Genomic DNA, 23,814 nt, shown 5'->3' on the forward strand with positions numbered 1-23,814 from the left:
AGCCTTCAACTTAGCTGCAGCACGCAAACCCTCCCGCCCAGTACTGAAGGTACCTTCGATAATGCAGTGTCCCTTGGGAGGATCTCAGTACAATACAGTTAGTACAATATGCTGCCATTAAAGAACAGATGTTGGCTTACTGTGTTATTCCCTATATAAGTTTAGTTGTTGAGACGGCTACACAGCCTGGAACTTTGGCTCATACCCATCCCACATTTTTATTGTACCTATGCCTCACAAGGGCGAAACATGGCATTGCCAGTAAACTGCCACTGACAGTTTTAATAATGGTTAATAAAGGTCATTTTTCCCTCTAGTGTTGTAGGTATCTACCTCACTGTTCTTCTCAAAATGTGGTAGATTATTTATCACAAATTTCATTTGAGAATATACGTATTGTGACGGTGTAGTTTAAATGTGTAGCTCTTCAAGGAAATACGTACATGATGATTGCGGATGAATACCTTGTATTATTCTCACTGTTAGTTTTAGTGCAATCAGTACTTCCTTTCTATATGGTGTGTCACGCCAGTATATTATTCTATAAGACATTGTTGACTGGAAATATGCAAAATATGTCTGGAACTTGATTCATTTGTTTCCAAGACTAGCTGTTACACAAAGAGAAAAGATAGTCGAACTTTATTGTTTGAGCAGATCAGTAATATACATCTGGTTCAAGTTTTTATCAGTATGTACGCCCAAAAAATTGGAGCATTCTGCCCTATTTACTGACTTCTGTTCATGTGCTACATCAATTGTTTGTATGGCTCAGTCATACAGAATTGAATATATTGTTTTTTCTCGCAGTTTAGGGATAGCCTGTTTAAAGAGAACCACTTAATAATTACCTTCTTGTAATTTGGGTCCACAACATCTATGAAGTGTTTAAATAATGTCATCATGTTTAAGCTGTTAGCGGTTTATTTTACAATTGCAGTTTCAGTGTTACGCCCTGTGTTGTATTATGTTTTGTAGATGCTTGAGAAATGCCAACAGCTAAAGCAAGATTACATCATTTAAAAAATACACTTAATAAGTCTTTCAATAACATGATTAAAAAACTCATCTGTTGCTTTCTCTGTAGTGAGATTTACTATAACCCTAGTATTGTCTGCAAAATGCACAGTTTCTACTTGTTGAATGTAAACGGAAGGTCATTCACATATGTAAGGAGTAGGTGTAGACCCACAATTGAACCCTTTGTGATTTCTTTCAAGTCACTAAAATTTTCTACACTTCCAACATTATTTGAATTATTTAGTACAACTTTTTGGATTATGTTTAACTGATAGGAACCAGTTGCGAGTAAAGCGATAAGTTCCATAAAACTTGTGGTTATCTAAGTGTGTAACATGATCTACATTATCTAACACCTTGACAAGATCACAAAAGATTCCAAATGATGATATTTTAATATTTAAGCCTAGTAATATTTGGTGAGGGAATGTAAATAGCATTCTCGGTCCAGCAACCCTTCTGGAATACAAATTGTGCTATGCTAAGTAAATTGTTTCTACCTAAATATGAGGCAGTAAATTACTTTTCAAAGACTTTGGAAAATAATGTCGGTAAGGAAATTGAATGATAATTATTTAATTCTGTGTTATCACCTTCCTTCTAAGCAGGTCTAACAGCTGTGTATTTTTATCTTCTGAAAAAATTCCTTGTGCCTTTGATGCATTACATGTCTCATTAAAGGCATTACTTGTTAATATTAAATTAGAACAGCTTTTCAGAATTCTGTTAGGCATTCCAACACCATATAGAGTTAATTTCAGTGAAGGGTGTTGCTGGTACTTCTAGTTGCTTAAAGTGTTGTGGAATAACATTTTTAATTTATGTACAACTACATTTATAATCTGCAAACCACCTTATGTTTTGGTGCAGAGGGTACTTGGTGTATCTACTGTGTCACTTTCCCCCTATCCTGTTCCAGCTGTGAATGATTTATGGAAAGAACGATTGCTAGTAAGCCTCTGTGTGTGCTCGGATCTCTCTAATTTTGTCTTCGTGGTCTTTTTGTGAGACAGACAGAGGAAGAAGCAGTATATTGGCAGATTCTTCAAGGAATATATGCTCTCAGAACAGTAAACCAAACCATGATGCAGATGCCTCTCTTGCAGCATCTGCTGCAGAAGTTGACTGAGCACCTCCGTGATACTTCTGCGCTTGCTAAATGAACCTGGAATGAAACATGCTGCTATTCTTGGAATCACATCTATTCCCTGTTTCAATCCTATCTGGAACAGATCCCAGACTGATGTACATCAGTCAAGTATTGGTTAAATGAGTGTTATGCTTCTTCAGCTGGCCCATTTAATTCTATTTCTGTGGCTAGATTAAGAAAGTGATTGATTCACAAGTTGCACGCAATGCGTTGGCGACCCATGGCTACCTCCTGCGCCGAGAAGACTCACCTCAGTGTTGGTGCGGCATGAGGGTGGGTTTTATCATTCAATCTGAGTTTTAGCGCATGTCCTTTGTCCCTCTGTGTCCTCCACCCTAATACTTTTAGGGTGGAAGTTTTAACGTGTTGCAGGGTGGCTGGCTTTTCCTTTTTATTGTTGTGGTCAGCCAGCCACTGTAATCTGCTTCATTGTTTTACTCTCTTCTAATTGTTTCTTGCATCTCTCTTTTGTTCTCTTGTCCTCTTTTGTACCTTGTAGTGTTCATTGCCTCTCCTTCATTATTGTGGCCTTTCCTTTCTTTGCGTTTTGTGTTATGTTTCATCTATGTTATTCTCATCACACTTGTGGCATTGTTTTATTGGGAACAAGGGACCGATGACCTCATACTTTGGTCCATTTCCCCCTCGTTTAAACCAACCAACCTGGCTGTCAGTGCAGTGCAAGATCCATCCTCTGCACTAACAGGCCTCCACTTCATGCCAACTATACCCCTGTGAGGCATATAGGCGATCAAATGGTTTCTAACTAATGGGCGTCAGTCATCACAGGTTTTCAGTAAAACAGGTTACAAATGGTGGTTAAAATTTGGCTTTGTTACTGTTTTTTCTTCATATACCTCTGATGGATAAAAAACAGTAACAACGCCAAATTTTAACCTCTCGGGGTCCCCCCCATGAACCATGGACTTTGCCGCTGGTGGGGAGGCTTGCGTGCCTTAGTGATACAAATAGCCGTACCGTAGGTGTAACCACAATGGAAGGGTATCTGTTGAGAGGCCAGACAAACTTGTGGTTCCTGAAGAGGGGCAGCAGCCTTTTCATAGTTGCAGGGGCAAGAGTCTGGATGATTAACTGATCTGACTGCAAAAAGGTGGGTATTTAAGGAGATGTGACCTGGATAAACTGACTAAACCAGAGGTTGTACAGAGTTTTTGCCTTTACAAATGTCTGCTTATGTCTGTGTATGTGCGGATGGATGTGTGTGTGTGTGTGTGTGTGTGTGTGTGTGTGCGCGCGCGAGTGTATACCCATCCTTTTTTCCCCCTAAGGTAAGTCTTTCTGCTCGCGGGATTGGAATGACTCCTTACCCTCTCCCATAAAACCCACATCCTTTCGTCTTTCTCTCTCCTTCCCTCTTTCCTGACGAAGCAACCGTTGGTTGCGAAAGCTAGAATTTTGTGTGTGTGTTTGTGTTTGTTTGTGTGTCTATCGACCTGCCAGCGCTTTTGTTTGGTAAATCTCATCATATTCTTAGATATATTTTTCCCGCGTGGAATGTTTCCCTCTATTATATTCACAAAACTAAATAAACTCATAGAGAAGGAATTAGTTGGGTATGAAGATAACGATAGACACCACAAAATGATTCAAAACGATAGGCAATATAAACAAAAAACTTAGAGAAAATCAGGCAACAACCATAAAAGCAAATAAGCCACACAAGTCATTATGAAAGAAAGTGAACACATTGAAAAACCTTTTAAATTTTTACAGAAAGCAATCTAGTACATCTGAACAAAGATCCAACGAAACAGTTCCACAACAGAAGCAAAGAACAGTTAAGGTCAACGCATTTCAGACTGACAGAATAGAAAAGAAATATATCACCGGGAGTTTGTTAGTTACTTAGTTTTATGTTCCATTTACCCTTTTGCTCGTTAGATCTTGATGATGTTGAATGAATCATTTACATTCGCATCACAAAAAAATTTGCACATGTGGTTGCATTTTGAACATTTATATGTGTCTTCAAATGTTGTGAGTTAGAAAGATGTACCCATTATCCTTTAATAGAAATTCTTCTGTGGAAAAGGAGGAGTTGTCAAGGAGAAACTTTTTCGGTGTGTTTTCAAATTTTACTTTGTTTTCTGTCAGAAATTTTATAACACTGGATAAAATATCAAAAGTTAAGTTGCAGCATTGTGTATCCCTTTTTGTGCTAAGGACAGTTTCAATGTGGTGGAATGAAGGCCATTTTTTTCCTTGTGTTGTTGTTATATATATCGTCAATCCTTTTGAAGGGCTGCAGATTATTTTACAACAAACTTATGAGGGAATAAATATACTGTGAAACTAGTCAAATGCCCAACTCCTCATCTACAAGATGATTGTGGGTGAGCACTACATATTATTCTTACAGCACACTTTTGCAGAAGGAAGATTTTCTTTCTTAAAGATGAATTACTCCAGAACATTATTCCATATGACATTATTCAATGAAAATACACAGAATACGCCAATTTACTGATTTGTCTCTCCCCAAAATTTGCAATGATTCTAAGTGCTAATGCAGCTGAACTAAGTTGTTTCAGGAGTTCCAAGAAATGCAGTTTCCAATTTAAATCCGTATCAATATGGACGTATAAAAAGTTTCAAGTATCCACTCTATTTATTATTTCGTTGTCGTGTGTTACGCTTATCTCTGGTGTAAAACTCCTAGATGCGCAGAACTGAGTGTTGTCTTTTTTTAAAAATTGAGGGTGAGATCATTCGCAAAAAAATCAGTCAATGATACTTTTAAAAACATTGTTTACTATTTCTTCTGTTGCTGTATGTATGTTTGGATTAATTACTAGTGTCATCTGCAAAAAGAACTAATTCTGCTTGTTGTATATTAGATGGAAGATTGTTTATGTATGTGAGGAACAATAATGAATTTAAGATTGGGCCTTGGGGAACCCCATGCTTGATTTTTTTCCCCAGTCATAATTCTATCACCAGACTGTATTTGCTGAAATACTACTTCTTTTGGTTAGATAGGACATCCACTGTATCACCAAATCCATAAAACATCAAATTAATCTAGGCAAAAACTATGATTCACACAGTCAAATACCTTAGATAGATTGCAGAAAATACCAACTGGCGCGCTATTATATTATTCAGTGCTTGTAAAATCTGGTGAGTGAACATGTAAATGCCATTCTCAGTAGATCAACCCTTTTGAAACCCAAACTGTGATTTGCTGATATTACTGTTGCTAAGTTTAACATCACCTCAAAAATTTTGGAAATTGTCAACAGTTAAACAGGTAAGTAGTTATTGACATCTCTCTTATCACCTTTCTTAGAGAGAGATTTAACAATGGCACATTTCAGTCTGTCTGGAAAAAGCCTTGAGTTAGTGATGCATTACATATTTCAGATAAGACTGGGCTTATTATACAGGGTGGTCCATTGATCGTGATCGGGCCAAATATCTCACAAAATAAGCATCAAACTAAAAAACTACAAAGAACGAAACTTGTCCAGCTTGGTGGGGGAAACCACATGGTGCTATGGTTGGCCCACTAGATGGCGCTGCCACAGGTCAAACGGATATCGACTGCGTTTTTTAAAAAATAGGAACCCCCATTTTTTATAACATATTTGTGTAGTGTGTAAAGAAATATTAATGTTTTAGTTGGACCACTTTTTTTGCTTTGTGATAGATGGCGCTGTAATATTCACAAACATGTGGCTCACAATTTTAGACTAACAATTGTTACTTGATAACAGGTAGGTTTTTAAAATTAAAATACAGAACGTAGATACGTTTTATCATTTTATTTCGGTTGTTCCAGTGTGATACATGTACCTTTGTAAACTTATCTTTTCTGAGAACGCATGCTGTTACAGCGTGATTACCTGTAAATACCACATTAACGCAATAAATGCTCAAAATGATGTCCGTAATCCTCAATGCATTTGGCAGTACGTGTAATGACATTCCTCTCAACAACAACAGCAGTAGTTCGCATTCCGTAATGTTCGCATATGCATTGACAATGCGCTGACACATGTTGTCAGGCGTTTTCGGTGGATCATGATAGCAAATATACTTCAACTTTCCCCACAGAAAGAAATCCAGGGACGTCAGATCCCGTGAATGTGCAGGCCATGGTATGGTGCTTCAACGACCAATCCATCTATCATAAAATATGCTATTCAATACCGCTTCAACCGCATGCGAGCTATGTGCCGGACATCCATCATGTTGGAAGTACATTGCCATTCTGTCATGCAGTGAAACATCTTGTAGTAACATCGGTAGAACATTACGAAGGGAAATCAGCATACATTGCACCATTTAGATTGCCATCGACAAAATGGGGGCCAAATATCCTTCCTCCCATAATGCTGCACTATGCATTAACCCACCAAGGCCGCTGACGTTCCACTTGTCGCATCCATCGTGGATTTTCCATTGCCCAATAGTGCATATTATGCCGGTTTATGTTACCGCTGTTGGTGAATGATGCTTCATCGCTAAATAGAATGCGTGCAAAAAAAAAAAAATCTGTCATCGTCCCCTAATTTCTCCTGTGCCCAGTGGCAGAACTGTACACGATGTTAAAAGTCGTCGCCATGCAATTCCTGGTGCATAGAAATATGGTACGGGTGCAATCGATGTTGATGTAGCATTCTCAACACCAACGTTTTTGAGATACCTGATTCTCGCGCAATTTGTCTGCTATTGATGTTCGGATTAGCCGCGACGGCAGCTGAAACACCTACTTGGGCATCATCATTCGTTGCAGGTCGTGGTTGACGTTTCACATGTGGCTGAACACTTCCTGTTTCCTTCAATAACATAACTATCCGGCGAACGGTCCGGACACTTAGTTGGCATTGTCCAGGAAACCGAGCAGCATACATAGCACACGCTTGTTGAGCATTTTGATCACAATAGCTATACATCAACACGATATCGACCTTTTCTGCAATTGGTAAACGGTCCATTTTAACACGGGTAATGTATCACGAAGCAAATACCGTCCGCACTGGTGGAATGTTACGTGATACCACGTACTTATACGTTTGTGACTATTGCAGCGCCATCTTACTATTACAGCGCCATCTTACTATTACAGCGCCATCTTTCGCAAAGCGAAAAAAGTGGTCCAACTAAAACATTCATATATCTTTATGTACTACACGAATATGTAATAAAAAATGAGGGTTCCTATTTAAAAAAAAACGCAGTTGATATCTGGTTGACCTATGGCAGTGCCATCTAGGGGGCCAACCATAATGCCATCTTGTTTTCCCCTTCAAGCTAGAAGAGTTTCATTATTTGTAGTTTTTTCGTTTGATGCTTATTTCGTGAGATATTTGGCCCAGTCACTATCAATGGACCACCCCTCTACAGGGATAAATCTTGAGTACTGTATTGGAAACACAATCAGCTTTTATTTTTGAGAGAATTTATAATTTTCTTAAAGACAGGAGGAGAAGTTGGTGTTACATTCATGTGATTGAATTTTACGAGAGTACTTTTTTAACTACTGCTGTGATTTTTCTCATCAGCTTTTTGTCCCTTCGCTTTCTAATATGTTTAACAAATGATTATTAAACACATTTGCTACCTGTCACTCATCTTTTCATTCAGTTCAGAAGTGACGTTATCCTGTTCTGTGGCTGGTTGTCATGTCTCCTGTTTCACTACGTCCCAGATAGCCTTATATGTGTGTCAGAATTACTGATTTCTGACATGTGCATTTTTCTTGATTTCTTAATAACCTTTCTAAGTAATTTTCGGTAATTTTTGCAGTGTGCAACTACTGCAGGAACCCTAAAGACCCCATATTAAGATACCAACCTTAAGTACACAAGGATGGATGTCCAATAAGACAGTTATATCTCTTGACACCAAAAACATATATTCCAATATCCCTGCTAAAGAAGTCATTGGAGCAATAAATAGCAGTTTACTAAAGCAAAAAGTGTTCACAACCTGAAGTTATTGAACTTCTAGAGGTATTAGAACCAATTACCAACTACAATTTCTTTGCACAGTGACGATTATAAACAGCCAGATGACTTCCCATATCTGGTACAATAGCAGACATCTTCATAAAGCACTTATAACAGAATATATTCACTGTCTTATTAATCAGCCTTAATTACCTATTGGCATGCCCTGAAATGAGGGCCCTCCTACCCGAGATACTTCCCAGCCCTCCTGAGGTAAAGTTCCATCGCCCACCTAACCTCCACAACATCCTAGTCCATCCCTATGGCACTCCCAGCCCCAACCCCTTGCCACAAGGATCATATCCCTGTGGAAGACCCAGGTGTAAAACCTGCCCAATCCACCCACCCAGCACTTCCCATTCCAGTCCTATCACAGGTTTATCCTACACCATCAGGGGCCAGGCCACCTGTGAAAGCAGCCATGTCATTTACCAGCTCTGCTGCAATAATTGCACAGCTGTTTAAACGGGTATGACTACCAACGACCATCGCCAAACTGTGGCCAAGAGCAAAATAGACTACCCTGTGACACAACATGCAGCTGAACATGCCACAGTTGATTCCATTGGCTTCTTCACTATCTGAGCCATCTGGATCCTTCCCTCCACCACAAGCTTTTCCGAACTGCACAGGTGGGGGTTATCCTTAAAACACATTTTCCACTCTCTTAAGTATGTTGGCTTCCACCTGCAGTAACATACTGCCCCCACACCCTCCACCCTACAGTGTCCACCCCCTCTGTCCTATCATCTCCTCCCCATTCTCATCTCCCACCCTGTTTATTTGTAGCCCTCTGCCAACTCATCTGCCCGTCCTTCTCCGCTCCTCTCCTATTTTGGTCCTTTTTTTCCCTACCTCCTTCCTCCTCAGCCTCTTGACGTTGCACCTGTTGGCAGTCTAGTCCCAGCACACACTACCAGACAGCGTTCGTCTCTTTCCCCACTACTATCCCTTCCCCTTCCTGCTCCCTCCAGATTGCTGGAATGGGCATTTGTGTGTGCATGAAGTGTGCTTCCTGGTGTGGGTCTCTCTTTAACTGATGAAGGCTGTGGTCAAAAGCTTTGTGTAAGTGTCTTTTAATTGTGCCTGTCTGCAACTTGATGTGTCGTGTCTTCTTTGCAGTAAGTAGCTGTCTGTCTTTTTCTACCTTGTTGGTCAATAATTTAGTTAATTTAGTGGTCAGTAACGGTAAAATAAATTTTATAATTGACAGTATAAATAACGTAATCCACAAAAAATGTAAAACCTCTGTATACAAGCTCTTTGTGGAACTCTACTGTCATTGTATCTTTGAATCTTATTTTCATTATGAAAACAGGCAGTGTAAGTGATGATTTTGTGTGTGTGTGTGTGTGTGTGAGATATATATATATATTCTGTGTAATGGAGGAGGCACAATACTTGTAAGCAAACAGAAAAAAACTATTTCTAACATTGTCATATAAAAATCGCCCCAAGAGTTACTTTGACCCATTTTTCGATTGTGTTGTTGTTGTTGTTGTTGCTGTTGTCTTCAGTCCTGAGACTGGTTTGATGCAGCTCTTCATGCTACTCTATCCTGTGCAAGCTTCTTCATCTCCCAGTACTTACTGCAACCTACATCCTTCTGAATCTGCTTAGTATATTCATCTCTTGGTCTCCCTCTACGATTTTTACCCTCCACGCTGCCCTCCAATGCTAAATTTGTGATCCCTTGATGCCTTGGAACATGTCCTACCAACTGGTCCCTTCTTCTTGTCAAGTTGTGCCACAAATTTCTCTTCTCCTCAATTCTATTCAATACCTCCTCATTAGTTACGTGATCTACCCATCCAATCTTCAGCATTCTTCTGTAGCACCACATTTCAAAAGCTTCTATTCTCTTCTTGTCCAAATTAATTATTGTCCATGTTTCACTTCCATACATGGCTACACTCCATATAAATACTTTCAGAAACGACTTCCTGCCACTTAAATCTATACTCGATGTTAACAAATTTCTCTTCTTCAGAAACACTTTCCTTGCCATTGCCAGTCTACATTTTATATCCTCTCTGCTTCGACCATCATCAGTTATTTTGCTACTACTTTAAGTGTCTCATTTCCTAATCTAATTCTGGCAGCATCACCCACCTTAATTTGACCACATTCCATTATCCTCGTTTTGCTTTTGTTGATGTTCATCTTATATCCTCCTTTCAACACACTGTCCATTCCGTTCAACTGCTCTTCCAAGTCCTTTGCTGTCTCTGACAGAATTACAATGTCATCGGCGAACCTCAACGTTTTTATTTCTTCTCCATGGACTTTAATACCTACTCCGAATTTCTCTTTTGTTTCCTTTACTGCATGCTCAATATACAGATTGAATAATGTCGGGGACAGGCTACAACCATGTCTCACTACCTTCCCAACTGCTGCTTCCCTTTCATGCCCCTCGATTCTTATAGCTGCCATCTGGTTTCTGTACAAATTGTAAATAGCCTTTCGCTCCCTGTATTTTACCCCTGCCACCTGTAGAATTTGAAAGAGAGTATTCCAGTCAACATTGTCAAAAGCTTTCTCTAAGTCTACAAATGCTAGAAACGTAGGTTTGCCTTTCCTTAATCTATTTTCTAAGATAAGTCGTAGGGTCAGTATTGCCTCACGTGTTCCAACATTTCTGCGGAATCCAAACTGATCTTTGCCAAGGTCGGCTTCTACCAGTTTTTCCATTCGTCTGTAAAGAATTTGCGTTAGTATTTTGCAGCTGTGACTTATTAAAGTGATAGTTCGGTAATTTTCACATCTGTCAACACCTGCTTTCTTTGGGATTGGAATTATTATATTCTTCTTGAAGTATGAGGGTATTTCGCCTGTCTCATACATATTGCTCACCAGATGGTAGAGTTTTGTCAGGACTGGCTCTCCCAAGGCCGTCAGTAATTCGAATGGAATGTTGTCTACTCCTGGGGCCTTGTTTCGACTCGGGTCTTTTCGTGCTCTGTCAAACTCTTCACGCAGTATTGTATCTCCCATTTCATCTTCATCTACATCCTCTTTCATTTCCATAATACTGTCCTCAAATACATTGCTCTTGTATAGACCCTCTATATACTCCTTCCACCTCTCTGCTTTCCCTTCTTTGCTTAGAACTGGGTTTCCATCTGAGCTCTTGATATTCTTACAAGTGGCTCTCTTTTCTCCAAAGATCTCTTTAATTTTCCTGTAGGCAGTATCTATCTTACCCCTAGTGAGATAAGCCTCTACATCCTTACATTTGTCCTCTAGCCATCCCTGCTTAGCCATTTTGCACTTCCTGTTGATCTCATTTTTGAGACGTTTGTATTCCCTTTTGCCTGCTTCATTTACTGCGTTTTTATATTTTCTTCTTTCAACAACCAAATTCAATATTTGTTCTGTTACCCAAGGATTTCTACTAGCCCTCGTCTTTTTACCTACTTGATCCTCTGCTGCCTTCACTACTTCATCCCTCAGAGCTACCCATTCTTCTTCTACTTTATTTCTTTCCCCCATTCCTGTCAATTGTTCCCTTATGCTCTCCCTGAAACTCTGTACAACCTCTGGTTCTTTCAGTTTATCCAGGTCCCATCTTCTTAAATTCCACCTTTTTGCAGTTTCTTCAGTTTTAATCTACAGTTCATAACCAATAGATTGTGGTCAGAGTCCACATCTGCCCCTGGAAATGTCTTACAATTTAAAACCTGGTTCCTAAATCTCTGTCTTGCCATTATATAATCTATCTGATACCTTCTAGTATCTCCAGGATTCTTCCATGTATACAGACTTCTTTTATGATTGTAGTGTAACCTAAAAAAAGAGAACTACAGTGCAAGAGAGGCAGAAACTCACACCTGCAAAAGTTGCAAAAAATATTTTTGTAAAAAAGTGCACTCGAAAATGAGAATAAATTTTCAAAATGCGTTGTGCTGAACGTGAAAAAGTATGTACCTGGTGCAGCTTTTCATTATTTAAAGCATGAATGACACAGTTACAGGCTTTCCAAAAACATCATTTACTGATGTGATGAATGAAATTAAGATCGTAATGTACGGGCAACTGTCACATCTGTTTGGTTTCAGTTATATTGATGATTTGTTTCTGTGTGTTACTTATGTTACTTTCAGCCACAAATAAGTAATAATTCAAAAGTCACTAATGATAAAGTGCAAAATTTTTGTGGGAGAGTGATATCACGTAACACTTGGTAGTATTTTTTGTTACTTTTGAGATGTATGTATTGTCAAAATTTCTCTAAAAACTGCCTTTCATTCTTTCTCAAAGAGAAAGCCACCAAGAGGGATATTACCAGACATTTGTATCTCTTACACTGAAGAGCTTTGATACTCTATTTTCAGATATTCAATGTGTTCTGTGTGAGCATTCCAGCAGTCCCTGATTATAACGTGTGGATAGTTAAACATGGTTCACACCCACAAACTTGCAAACTGCAGCAACATTGCCATTAATGACATTCTTCTGTGACAATGTTTACAGTAGAATAACAAACTGTGCAACATTTTTTTAAATTAATTAAAACAGTTGGCCCTTAGAAGATTTAATATCTGCAAACTACATCCAGAGCTTGAAGACAACAATGATTTGACATGTTTATTGTTTAGAAAACAAGTAGTAAGGTATGTTTTGTTCGTGATAATGATCCTAGCAAAATGCCACTGTAAGATAATTCAACTACGTCACATAACTCCATACAATTACGGATGAACCACATATACAAGACCAGTTTAAATTTGAATGACCAAGGAGTGCAGTGGAAGTTGAAGCAAGCAGTATCAGTAGAAATAACAGCAGAAATTAGACAGCGATTCTGTAAAATGATCTTGAATATAAATTTTTACTGTTAGGAGTATTAGTAGAACGAGCTATATTTTGTGATGAGGCAGTGAATAGGGTCATTAATTGTTCATTGTAGTCAACTTTTGTTTTACTTTTGTTCCTGTTTCAGGCAAATTATAAAGAAAAGGAAAGATTTTGAGTACAAGCTGATGAGGAGAACCAAATGCAAAGAAGATTTTCTTCGATACATACAATATGAAATGGATGTAATGAAACTGGTCAAAATTCGGAAAGAGGTAATGCTTGTTTCTGCATTGTATTGAATCATTAAAACACTCACTTGATGTTTTAGGAGGATGATCTGTACATATCTCATTTATTTGCACTAACTTCTAACAGTTGTAAACAAAATGACTCGTAGAGCGATTGCGATTCAGCACAGGATGTTAGTGATAACAATCGGAATAGTTATTCCTTTTCAGGGAGCTAATGATGTTTGCTGGTGGAGTGTGCAGAGCCAGTTGAGGTAAACGTAATGGATTTGTTTTTAATGTTCCATTCTTTATCCCTATGTTTTGAAATATTGTTAGGCTGAATTCATTGGATTCAGAGGCTAATACATTGAATTGACCTCATCTGTCTGGCTGCTCTTGTTATCAAGGAGCTGAATAATGCTTAACACTAGTTCAGCAAGACAGAGCTTCAGTCTGTAGTATTATATAATAAATGCCCTTCATTTAGCCAAACTTGGTTGCTGACACTATCATATTAGAAGCACTTAATGGTTACAGACTACTATATTTTGATGCTTATCTGTGAGACTTGTGTGTGTCCACATCACCTAATCAATAGAGAATATAGTACAGATTTTGCCAGAAGTGAGGTATGAACATCAAGGAAAGGTAGACAAGCACTGTAAATGTACACAGACTGAGAAACACACATTAGGAAATATGTTAGATAAAACTTTCACTTAGCATAAAAGACTTTGAACACAAAACCCATTATACAGAACTGTTCCACTGAAGTGACAAAAATCATGGGATAGCAATATCCGTGAATACAGATATAAAAAGACACTGCTTTCTTTTGTACTCAGGCGATTCATGTGGAAAGGTATCAGACGTGATTGTGGCCACACAATGGGAATTAAGACTTTGAAAACGGAATGGTAGTTGGAACTAGACACAGGGGACATACCATTATAAAAATTGTTAGAGAATTAAATAGTCTGAGATCCACAGTGTAAAGTGTGTGGCGAGAATACCAGTTAGTTGTCAGTACTAACAGACAAGCACCACTACATGAAATAGCCACAGAAATCAATGTGGGACATGTGACAAACATATTAGTTACGACAGTGTGGTGAAATTTGATATTAATGGGCTATGGGACCATACATGTGATGAGAGTGCCTTTGCTAACAGCACGACACCACCTGCAGTGCCTCTCCTGGTCACGTCACCATATAGCTTGTGCCCTAGATGACTGGAAAACTGTGGCCTATTCTGATGAGTCCCAATTTCTGTTGGTAAGAACTAATCTGAGAGCATTTGCATCCATTAATGGACTTCATATTCCCAAACAATGATATAATTTTTATGGATGACGATGCGCCATGTCACTGGGCCATAATTGTTTGTGATTCATTTGAAGAACCTTTTGTAGAATTTGTGCAAATGATTTGGTCACCCAGATCCCTAATATGAATCCCATCAAACATTTATGGGACACGATCAAGAGGTCAGTTAGTGCACAAAATCCTGCACCAGCAACACTTCCACAGTTATGGACGGCTATAGAGGCAGCATATCTTAGTATTTCTGCAGGGTCCTTCAAATGACTTGAGCTGCTGCACTACACTGCGCAAAAGGAGGTCTGACACATAGATACCCTGTGACTTTTGTCACCTCAGTGTAGAATCCGATATTGGTCAACTTATTTGCACTAATTGTAGACCTGATGATCATAAACTTCAAAACGCAAATTAATACGGAATGTATACAAGTCTCATAATATGTTACAAACCTTCTACTCAGAATGTGCCTTTGTGACCATATCCACACATCAGGAGTTCCCATACTTTTCTTCTGACGGAAGGAAGGCTTTGAGAATACCTGTACTTTGACAGAACCCTTTTTTTCTTTTAAAGGTTAATAAAATTTTAAAGAATGAGGAAAAACTTCCTTTTTCAGTGATTACTCCAATTTTAAATCATAACTAATAACACAGAAACCGTAATAAAATTTTTGAAAAATAATCAGTAGTATCAAAAATCTAAGTGATAAAAACTGTGCTATTAGTAGTTTCTTGCGGAGCACTTATTCATTTTTCGCAGAACACAGTTTGGGAAATTGTTCCTTATATTATAAAATTAAAAAATAGGTACCATCTTCAGAACAAGCTGCCCTCAATCCAAAAGTCCATTTGAATACTGCAGTATTTTAGTATGCACGGTCCCTTTGTAGGTGATGGTGTTGCTTTTCTCAATTGATTCTACATATATAAAGTTGTAACTTAAGAGGAAACCTTACTCAGTGACATTGTGATGTCCTTAGGTTAGTTACGTTTAAGTAGTTCTAAGTTCTAGGGGACTGATGACCTCAGAAGTTAAGTCCCATAGTGCTCAGAGCCATTTGAACCATTTTATTGTAGAAGCCTGTACTTAATACATGAACATGTGATGTTATATGCTTATGAAATAATTGCAAAGAAATTGCGGATTTCAAGCCCTGTAACTGCTCATGAACTGAGCTGCTTGTAATTTCAAACTACATACATTGTCACAACAGTAATTGTATTGGAAGTGTTACAGTGTAATTTCTTGATCATAAATTTCAGCAACAAAATGAAATTTGATGAGAGGTGATGTTATCACCTGAAAGACTGCAGTGATCCAACATTTAAGAATTTGTAGAAACTAAATCAATATTTGGTAGCAAATTTATTTAATTCAATTAACAATTTTTGATAATTATGACTGACATCAGAGTGATCTAAAAAAGGACATGCATACTTATCAGTAAGAGCATTCTGGTAAGTTACAACAGTATAAGCATTGACTCACATGACCTGAGAAGCATCTGACAAATTACGTACCTGTCTCCTTGAAGTTAATAAAGAAAGTAAATAAAATTTTTAGCCATGATTGGCACCTTCACAGGATATAAAAACATAATACTGTGATGAACACTTATGACTGCTGATGTAAAGTCACCATAAGCACGCTGATGCACTTCCAGCTGCAATATTAATAACTGTGGGAGCCTGGCTGCTAGGTGCCCCTGACTGTAATCAGGGTTCTGTGTTAAAGGTTAAGGAAATTTGCAAGTTTTTGGAGCCCATTGTTCCTTCTCACAGAAGTGTTGAAGGGGAAGGACCAGCATGAAGAAAAAGGACTGGCATGGTTTAGGAAATGGGGAGATCTTGGAAAAGTTCCCTGGAACCACAGGTTAGTGGAGAAGTAGATCATGCTCGAATTTTGTGTATTGGCAGTGTACACCCTTTGTCTGTGTCCATTAATCTTGACTTATAACATAGTGGTAGTCATACCAACATAAAAGGCCAGATAGTGTTTCTGTAAAAGTTGGTACATGATGTGTGTTGTTTCACAGGTGGCTCTCACTTTGATAGTGTGTGTTTTGCTAGTTACAGGGCTGATATAGGTGGCGGTAGGAGGGTGCATAGGGTAAGTCTTACAATGGGGACGGTCACAGTGGTAGGGACTATAGGATAGAGAAATAATTTCAGCTGCAGCATAGGGTCTGACTAGGATATTGCGGAGATTTGGGGGTCGCCAAAATGAGGCGGGGGGGGGGGGGGGGGGGGATGAAATACTGTTCTAGCTGTAATGGGCAAAATGTCGGGCAGAGTGGACCCCATTTTAGGGCAAGATTTAAGGAAGTTATAACCTTGTTGAAATGTTCATTCTGCCAGACGTTTTTGCCACCACACATAGAATAACATTTAGTCACTTGTACTTCCATGAAACACCAGTTTATTGGCTTGCCATCAGACAGCCAAGAAATTCATGGAGAGTTAGACATATTAAAACAAATACCTGTAGTAAATGGACACAGAGCTTTGTCATGTGACCTTACAATAACATAAAACAACAGAAACACTCTGGCACGCAAGGCAACAAAAAACAAGTAAAATTATGCCTTTGTAACATATTAAGGAAAAGTTTCTTAAGAGCTAGTGAAACAATTTAAGAACACAACTGTGTGATATTGTTTTCAAATAAATAGTACTCTGAAACTCAGCTGAGACACAATGTAAGTAACAAACATAATAAATGTTCAAATTCACACATCTACAAAATGACAAGTTTCTTGTGGTGGCCATTTTTGCAGCAGCTGTATATTTTAAACTACTGCAATTTTCATCTTCAAAATACATTGTGATAGTTGGGATAAATTTTGGACACACATGTAGAAATTGAAATACACATTACATTCAGGGAATAGACACGACTGCAGAACAGACAGTATTTGTGCAACACCTTACTGAACCAAGCACACTGTAACCAAAATCGATAGCAACATTAGAGTTGTGCATATTGTACTGAAAGACTGCCTGTTGAACCTTCTGGAGGAATTGGAGATCCACGGGTACAAGAAACACCACCCCACTAAAATTCTGAATGAACAAAGCGAAGTCTCACTGAATGCCTATTTTTAACGGTATGATGGGCTGCTGTTCTTTCATATCGTGGTTTGCTGACCGTATCTGTTTGGTTTCTGTCACTGGTCCCATTCCACCCACATCTTACTCGTGGGTATGGCTGCCCTTTCTCTTTTAGGTCTTTTGTGTCTTTTTGGCTCTGTTTTTGTGCTAGTGGCTTCTTTTGTGTCTTGGTGTAGTTTGTTCAATGGCTTTCATAATGTATATTGTACGTCATAATAGACACCTACTTGAGAGCAGGAGGTATTTGCAGTTCTCACTAATATCTTACTCTGGACCCAATTTTATTTTAATTACTTTTAACTCATCCTATTTTTGAATATGTAGAATCTTACATCCTATCTCTGGCTTTGTAACATACACTTGGAATCGCCGTTGGAAGGGCAATTTGCTGACATCACGGGTTACAAGTATTCGTCATGGTATTATCTTGTTTTTATATCCTGTGGACGTGCCAGTCATGGCTAAAATTTTCAGACAGGTATGTTATTTGTCTGTTGCTTCCCAGGTCATGCAAATCAACTCTAATAATTTCACTGTTTTAGTTTATCATAATACTCTTGCTCGCGATATGCACATTGTTTTATTAGATGAGTCTGGTGACGACTGTAATGTTCAAAACCATAACTGAATCAAGTAAAAAAAAAAATGCAAAGACAACGTTACTTTTTACAAAAATTAAATTTATCTGGTTTTTAAATGTGGAACATGGTGCTGCAGAAGAAAGTTGATGAGTTGGGTAAATTGAGTAACTAATGATGAAGGGTTTAATTAGGAATAAAAGCTGTTTATGGCGCAACTTCACTGAAAGTAGTAGTAGATTGTGGGGTGCATCATGAGGAATCGAGGACTAGTTATTTTGGTTATGGAGAGGAGTGTGGGGGGAGCAAAAATTGTAGACCAAGGCTTGAACACAGTTTGATTCAAATGGGCACAATGTGCAAAGATAACACAGGTGTGGAAAGGCTGATGTAGTATAGACTAGTGTGGAGAGCTGCGTCAAACCAGTCTGCTGAATGATGAGAGCAACAGCATGTCACTTAAGTGGTTTGACGCTCATGAGAAGTTATCAGAAACAGGAGAAATGTTTTCTAAATCCATTTTATGAAATAATCTTCAGTATGTCCAGTGTGGCCTTAGTATTAAATTGAATTGGTTTGAGAGCTTTGTATTGAGATATCAATACAATCAACTGGGTATAGGCTAAAGTAATTAGTGCTAAATTTGCTACTATTAATTCTTTTCCAGACCCTGGGTATCAACCAGAACAACATTGACTACTTAGTGGCTCGTCGCATAGATAATGTATTTAAGGGAGCACTCCACAGATTTGGTGATGATATTAGACTATGGCTTTCATACATTAAATTTTGCAAAAGAGTGGTAAGTATAACTGGCAGTTTATCATAGATAGTTTCTTTTTCCTTCCCCAGAGTTTAAAACTGAATAGTGCATGGTAATATTGTGAAGAGATATTTTTATAGCTAACATTCATCAGTCCACTGATTACAACGCCCAGAGACTTGTAAGCTGAACCACTGAAATCCTTTTGAATTTTGATACAGTGGTTGAATGCTCATTTTCTCAGATTTGTGTATATGATGTATATTCATACAGCTTTATTACATCGATACTTAGTAAAATACTGTTAACTGAACGACAGAGGGCTCTTCCATTCTACCGCATATTTCAGTTCCTATGGTGCAAAGGAAAACTGCTTTAAATGCTTCTGTAAAAGGACATTTCAGCTAATCCCACCCTTGCAATCCCTGTGGAACTGTAGCATAGGAGGCAATAGTTTATTCCTATCACCTCCCTTGATATGTTGTAAGTAGACTTTCACAGAATAGCTGGCTTCCATTTTCTAGTGTCCGATTGTTCAGATTTGTCAGCATTTCTGTGACACTCTCCCGTAGGTGAAACCAACCTGCCACCATCTACGCCCTTCACAGAGACTTTCACAGAATAGCTGGCTTCCATTTTCTAGTGTCCGATTGTTCAGATTTGTCAGCATTTCTGTGACACTCTCCCGTAGGTGAAACCAACCTGCCACCATCTACGCCCTTCTTTGTTTACATCTAATATCCCCTGCTGAATCTTTTTGATAGGAGTTCCACATGTTTAAACAGAATTGTAGCATGGGCCCCATGAGTATTTTGTAAACTGCCTTGTTTGTAGACTGACTACATTTTCCCAGTATCCTACGGATGAACTGAAGTCTTTCTTTCGGTCTGTCTGCTTTACCTGTAATTGTGCCTATGTGATAATTCCATTTCATATCCTTACAAATTGCTACACCCAGGTATTTGTATAGGTTGACTGACTGAGATCCATTAAAATTGTAGCGTAGGATGCTGTTTGTTTGCCTGAGAGATTTGTTGCATATTTGAAATTAAATGTTAATGTGATTGTATTGTTTATGAGAAAGTTCTGTAATAATTGGTTCTGGATTAATTTCTAATACAAAATTATGACAAGTTTATGTGGAATTTTATGTAAACTGGCACAGTTACAGTGACAACAGAACACTAAAATTCTATCACCCAATGGTCTGTGATGCACACTAATGTTACTAAATATTCCAAAGGAAGTTGATGGAGAGCTGCCTAAGTTGAAATCAGCCATGGCAACAAAAAGTAAAAAATAATTAAAAATGCGCGTCCAAGGAAGGGCTGGTGGAGGACTTGCATAATTCTTTATAAAATCATAATATTTTAAATGCTTGTCAGAGAATAATCATAGTTGTCCCATATCCTTTTTTTGTATATATAAAAAAAGAAAGAAAGAGAGGGGGGGCTGGAGAGGGGGAGGGAGGGAGAGGTTACTCATTGCCCATTTAGGTGGGAAGAAAACCACTCTGATGTTTATTTCTGAAATCAATAATTTTTCCCCTTGTTCTGAAAACGTTTTTGCTCTTAGCCCATTTTTTTGGTTGGTGATTTGATGGTGCCCATATTATGTTAAATGTTTGAAAAAGGGCACAGTGTTTCAAAATTAAAAGATATTAACAATATTGGTGTATTGCTTAAAGTTTGATTAACAAAAGCATACCATGTAAAACTTAATGTATTATTATTAATGAGAGGGCTGAGAGGTGACATCAATTTTTTGATGTTTCATGCCATATTTGTCCTCGCCAATCTTAAACCGCAATGTTTGACTGCTGACAGTCTCTTTTTCTTTGTTACTAAATTGGTGATCATGCCAAATCCTCTTTTGGCTAATTATGCAGAAATTGCAATGAAAAACTTCTTTGACACCTCATAAAGCTGTATATATACTTGAACTTGCCTTTCCTATCAAAATCAGTCAGTTTAAATTTCAGTTTTAACTTTAATTTTGTTAACATTTGTCTTAACTTCACCTACAGTTAAACTTACGTTTCTGGGTGTGAGAAGGGTTCTAATACCCAATCAGAATTATCTTGTTTAAGTGCTTCTAAATGCAGACAAAATTTCAGATTATCAGTGGCATTTGTTTTCACAGAGAAGAGGTTTGGAAATTGATAGAACTTTCTCTAGCATAAATTTTATTTGGACAAGGCAAGTTTTGACACAAATGCCAAAAAACTGTTTTAGCTTTAATCAGATTCAAAGAGTGTCCTTCCGCCTATAGATTCATCTCATTAAATGTATTATATAAATCCATTAAGGTATCAATATTGTTCCTAAACTATGCACAGTCTCTCTCTCCCTCCCTGCTTATGCTATTAAGTGGCAGAATACACAAGCCTAGCCTGGACATGCTCTGCACATATTGCAGAAGTATATACAGCATTCAGTTGCACTTGCTACCCGATGACCCACTCCAATAGACCACTTATTCATATTGCCTGGAACACAACTGTCAGGTATTTGCAAAGAGGCTGCAGCAGATGAGGAATATGCAAAAGCATGCTACAACTCAGACCATTTGCTCAGCGGTAAATAACCATCACATGAAACAGCAAGCGATCAAAAATACACTGCACTCTTGGATGCGCCCCTCCTTCCTCTCCTCCAAAGGTGGATCCTGGCTCTAGGAAAAATTACCAGGCTATGTGGAGGAGGGATACGTGTCATTGAGGTCTACCAACTACGCTATTGTCCAAAATTAAAGCAACAAACCACTATTTCTCCATCCTGTGTCTAATTAATGATATAATCATACAAAATGTCAATAGATGTCCATACGTTTGCGTTCTGCATGGAAGATGGCATTCCAGTTGATGGTCAACCACACCAATGATGATGTCAGGCACCTATCAAATGGAGTAGTGTTTGCTGTGCAGTCTCATATCAACAGCTGCTGCGTACGCAGTCTCAGACAGTGCAGGATGGCACAGAGAAGATGTCCACTAGGCTCTCTGTGGTGGTTTGCCATAGGAAGAATGAACGCGGGACATACGCAAACTGATGGGCCCGATGGCTTAATGTGAATCATTTTGTTGTTTCTCAGATGTGGCGACAGTTTATAGAGACCAAAACTGTCTTCTGAAGATCAGGGCAGGTCACACGTATGTTACTTGGCTTTAAGGGCACGACGGTACCATCTTAGTACTGCTTGGCAGCTGGTATCTTAGGCTCGCAGCATCCACTGGACATAATGTATAAAGGTAAATAGTGTACAGAAGGCTATGGCAGAATGGCTTTTACTGTTGGAGGCCTGCAGTATGCATACCTCTGATGCATCTTCACGGAAGGGAATGTCTAGAGTTGAGTCCTTCACATACCACCTGGACAGTCGAACTGTGAGCCATTGTTGTTTTCACGGATGAGTCCTGATTTGGTCTGGAGAGCGATTCTCGGCGGATTCGCAGCTGGAGGGAACATGGAACACCATTTCGGGACCCAAAAACTGTATAAAGAGACTGGTTTCAAGGCAGATTGCTAATGATGTGAGCAGGGATTATGTTGATCATTTGGACGCATCGTTGTGAAATTGTAAGGGTGAATCGGCACCTCATTGAACAAAGTTGGTTGACATTTTCTTGGAAACGAAAGATAGTGCAGACATAGTGTGACCTGCTTGCTCTCCCAATTTGAATCCCATAGAGCATGTTTGGGATGGACTTGGGAGATGGATTGCACCACGTCACCATCCACGAACCACTCTCCAAGATTCGTGAGCAGCTCTGTGGGAAGAATGGGCATTATTGCCTCGACATGAGAGTGATGACATCATTCACAGCATGCCCTATTATTGTCAGGCCTCTACTACTGCCAGAGGTGTCAGACCCCACACCAAGCATGTTAACCAGCTGTTGGAATGTGTGTGCACATCCATTAAGTTGGAAAAAAATGAAGAACATTTTTGTTTTCCATTATGCATGGTGCAGTTGTTTACATTCTGTATTCTTGACATTGTTTCTACTTTACTGTCACCTGTTTATACTGTTTCGTGGCAAGATAAATGCAATCTTGCAAAATTTACGTTTGTTGCTTTATGTTTGGACCAGTGTAAATCAGATTGGGAGTGCCGAGTACCAAAGATAGCTGAATAAAATGGAGGTTTCTTGCAGTTGATAGCTGTATGAGTACGATGATGGTGAAATCCAAACTTCAATGGATCTGCTACGATGACTACTACACCTTATGTGCCCAGTTAGCAACCTAATAGTGGGAAATGTAAATTTGTGCATTATGGCTGAAACATGGCTATTGTCTAGCTTTCTGTGATTTATAAACTTGTTTTAGTGCATTTGTTAGCTGTACACTTTATGTTGTTTTATACCTGGTTTATTTAAATATACAGTACACATATTATATGTTTCTGACTCAAATTAAAGAAATTGTATTTTGCAGCATTTCTACGCTTCAGTTAGCCGCATGCTGGTAAAAATGGTGCAGGTACACAGTGATAAACCTCAAATGTGGAAACTTGCTGCTCGTTGGGAATTCGAAGAGAGTAATTCCGTGGAGAGTGCCCGGCAGTTTCTTCTCCGAGGCCTCAGATTTCACCCGGACTCAAAACTTCTATACACAGAGGTACTACCAGAAAGACAAAGTTACCTTTCTGTTTTGTCTTTGCCTTTAGTGTTAAGGTTTGATTATTATTTATCATGTTCTGCGTGAACTCCTGTACTGCTAGTTATTATCAAAACATGCATTTCTGACATCCGTTGCATAAAGTACTGTACATAATGTTCTTGCTTGTAACATTCTGTGTTGGTGTCATTATTAAAATCTTAGATGTAGTGCACAGTTTTAATTTATCCAGGAAATTCCT

General features: G+C 38.6%; 1 protein-coding gene across 1 annotated transcript in view; it reads left to right on the forward strand.

Annotated features, from left to right (window-relative positions):
* Positions 1-23,814, forward strand: part of LOC124787793 (U3 small nucleolar RNA-associated protein 6 homolog) — a 119,129-nt gene that overhangs the window by 18,546 nt on the left and 76,769 nt on the right. Inside the window, exons 2-4 of the mRNA XM_047254714.1 lie at positions 13,091-13,217; positions 18,856-18,990; positions 23,391-23,573. Of these exons, the coding sequence (XP_047110670.1) occupies positions 13,091-13,217; positions 18,856-18,990; positions 23,391-23,573 (445 nt within the window). The remainder of the gene's footprint in view (positions 1-13,090; positions 13,218-18,855; positions 18,991-23,390; positions 23,574-23,814) is intronic.

Source organism: Schistocerca piceifrons, chromosome 3, assembly GCF_021461385.2.
Source record: "Schistocerca piceifrons isolate TAMUIC-IGC-003096 chromosome 3, iqSchPice1.1, whole genome shotgun sequence".
In the NCBI taxonomy this organism is placed as follows: Eukaryota; Metazoa; Arthropoda; class Insecta; order Orthoptera; family Acrididae; genus Schistocerca; species Schistocerca piceifrons.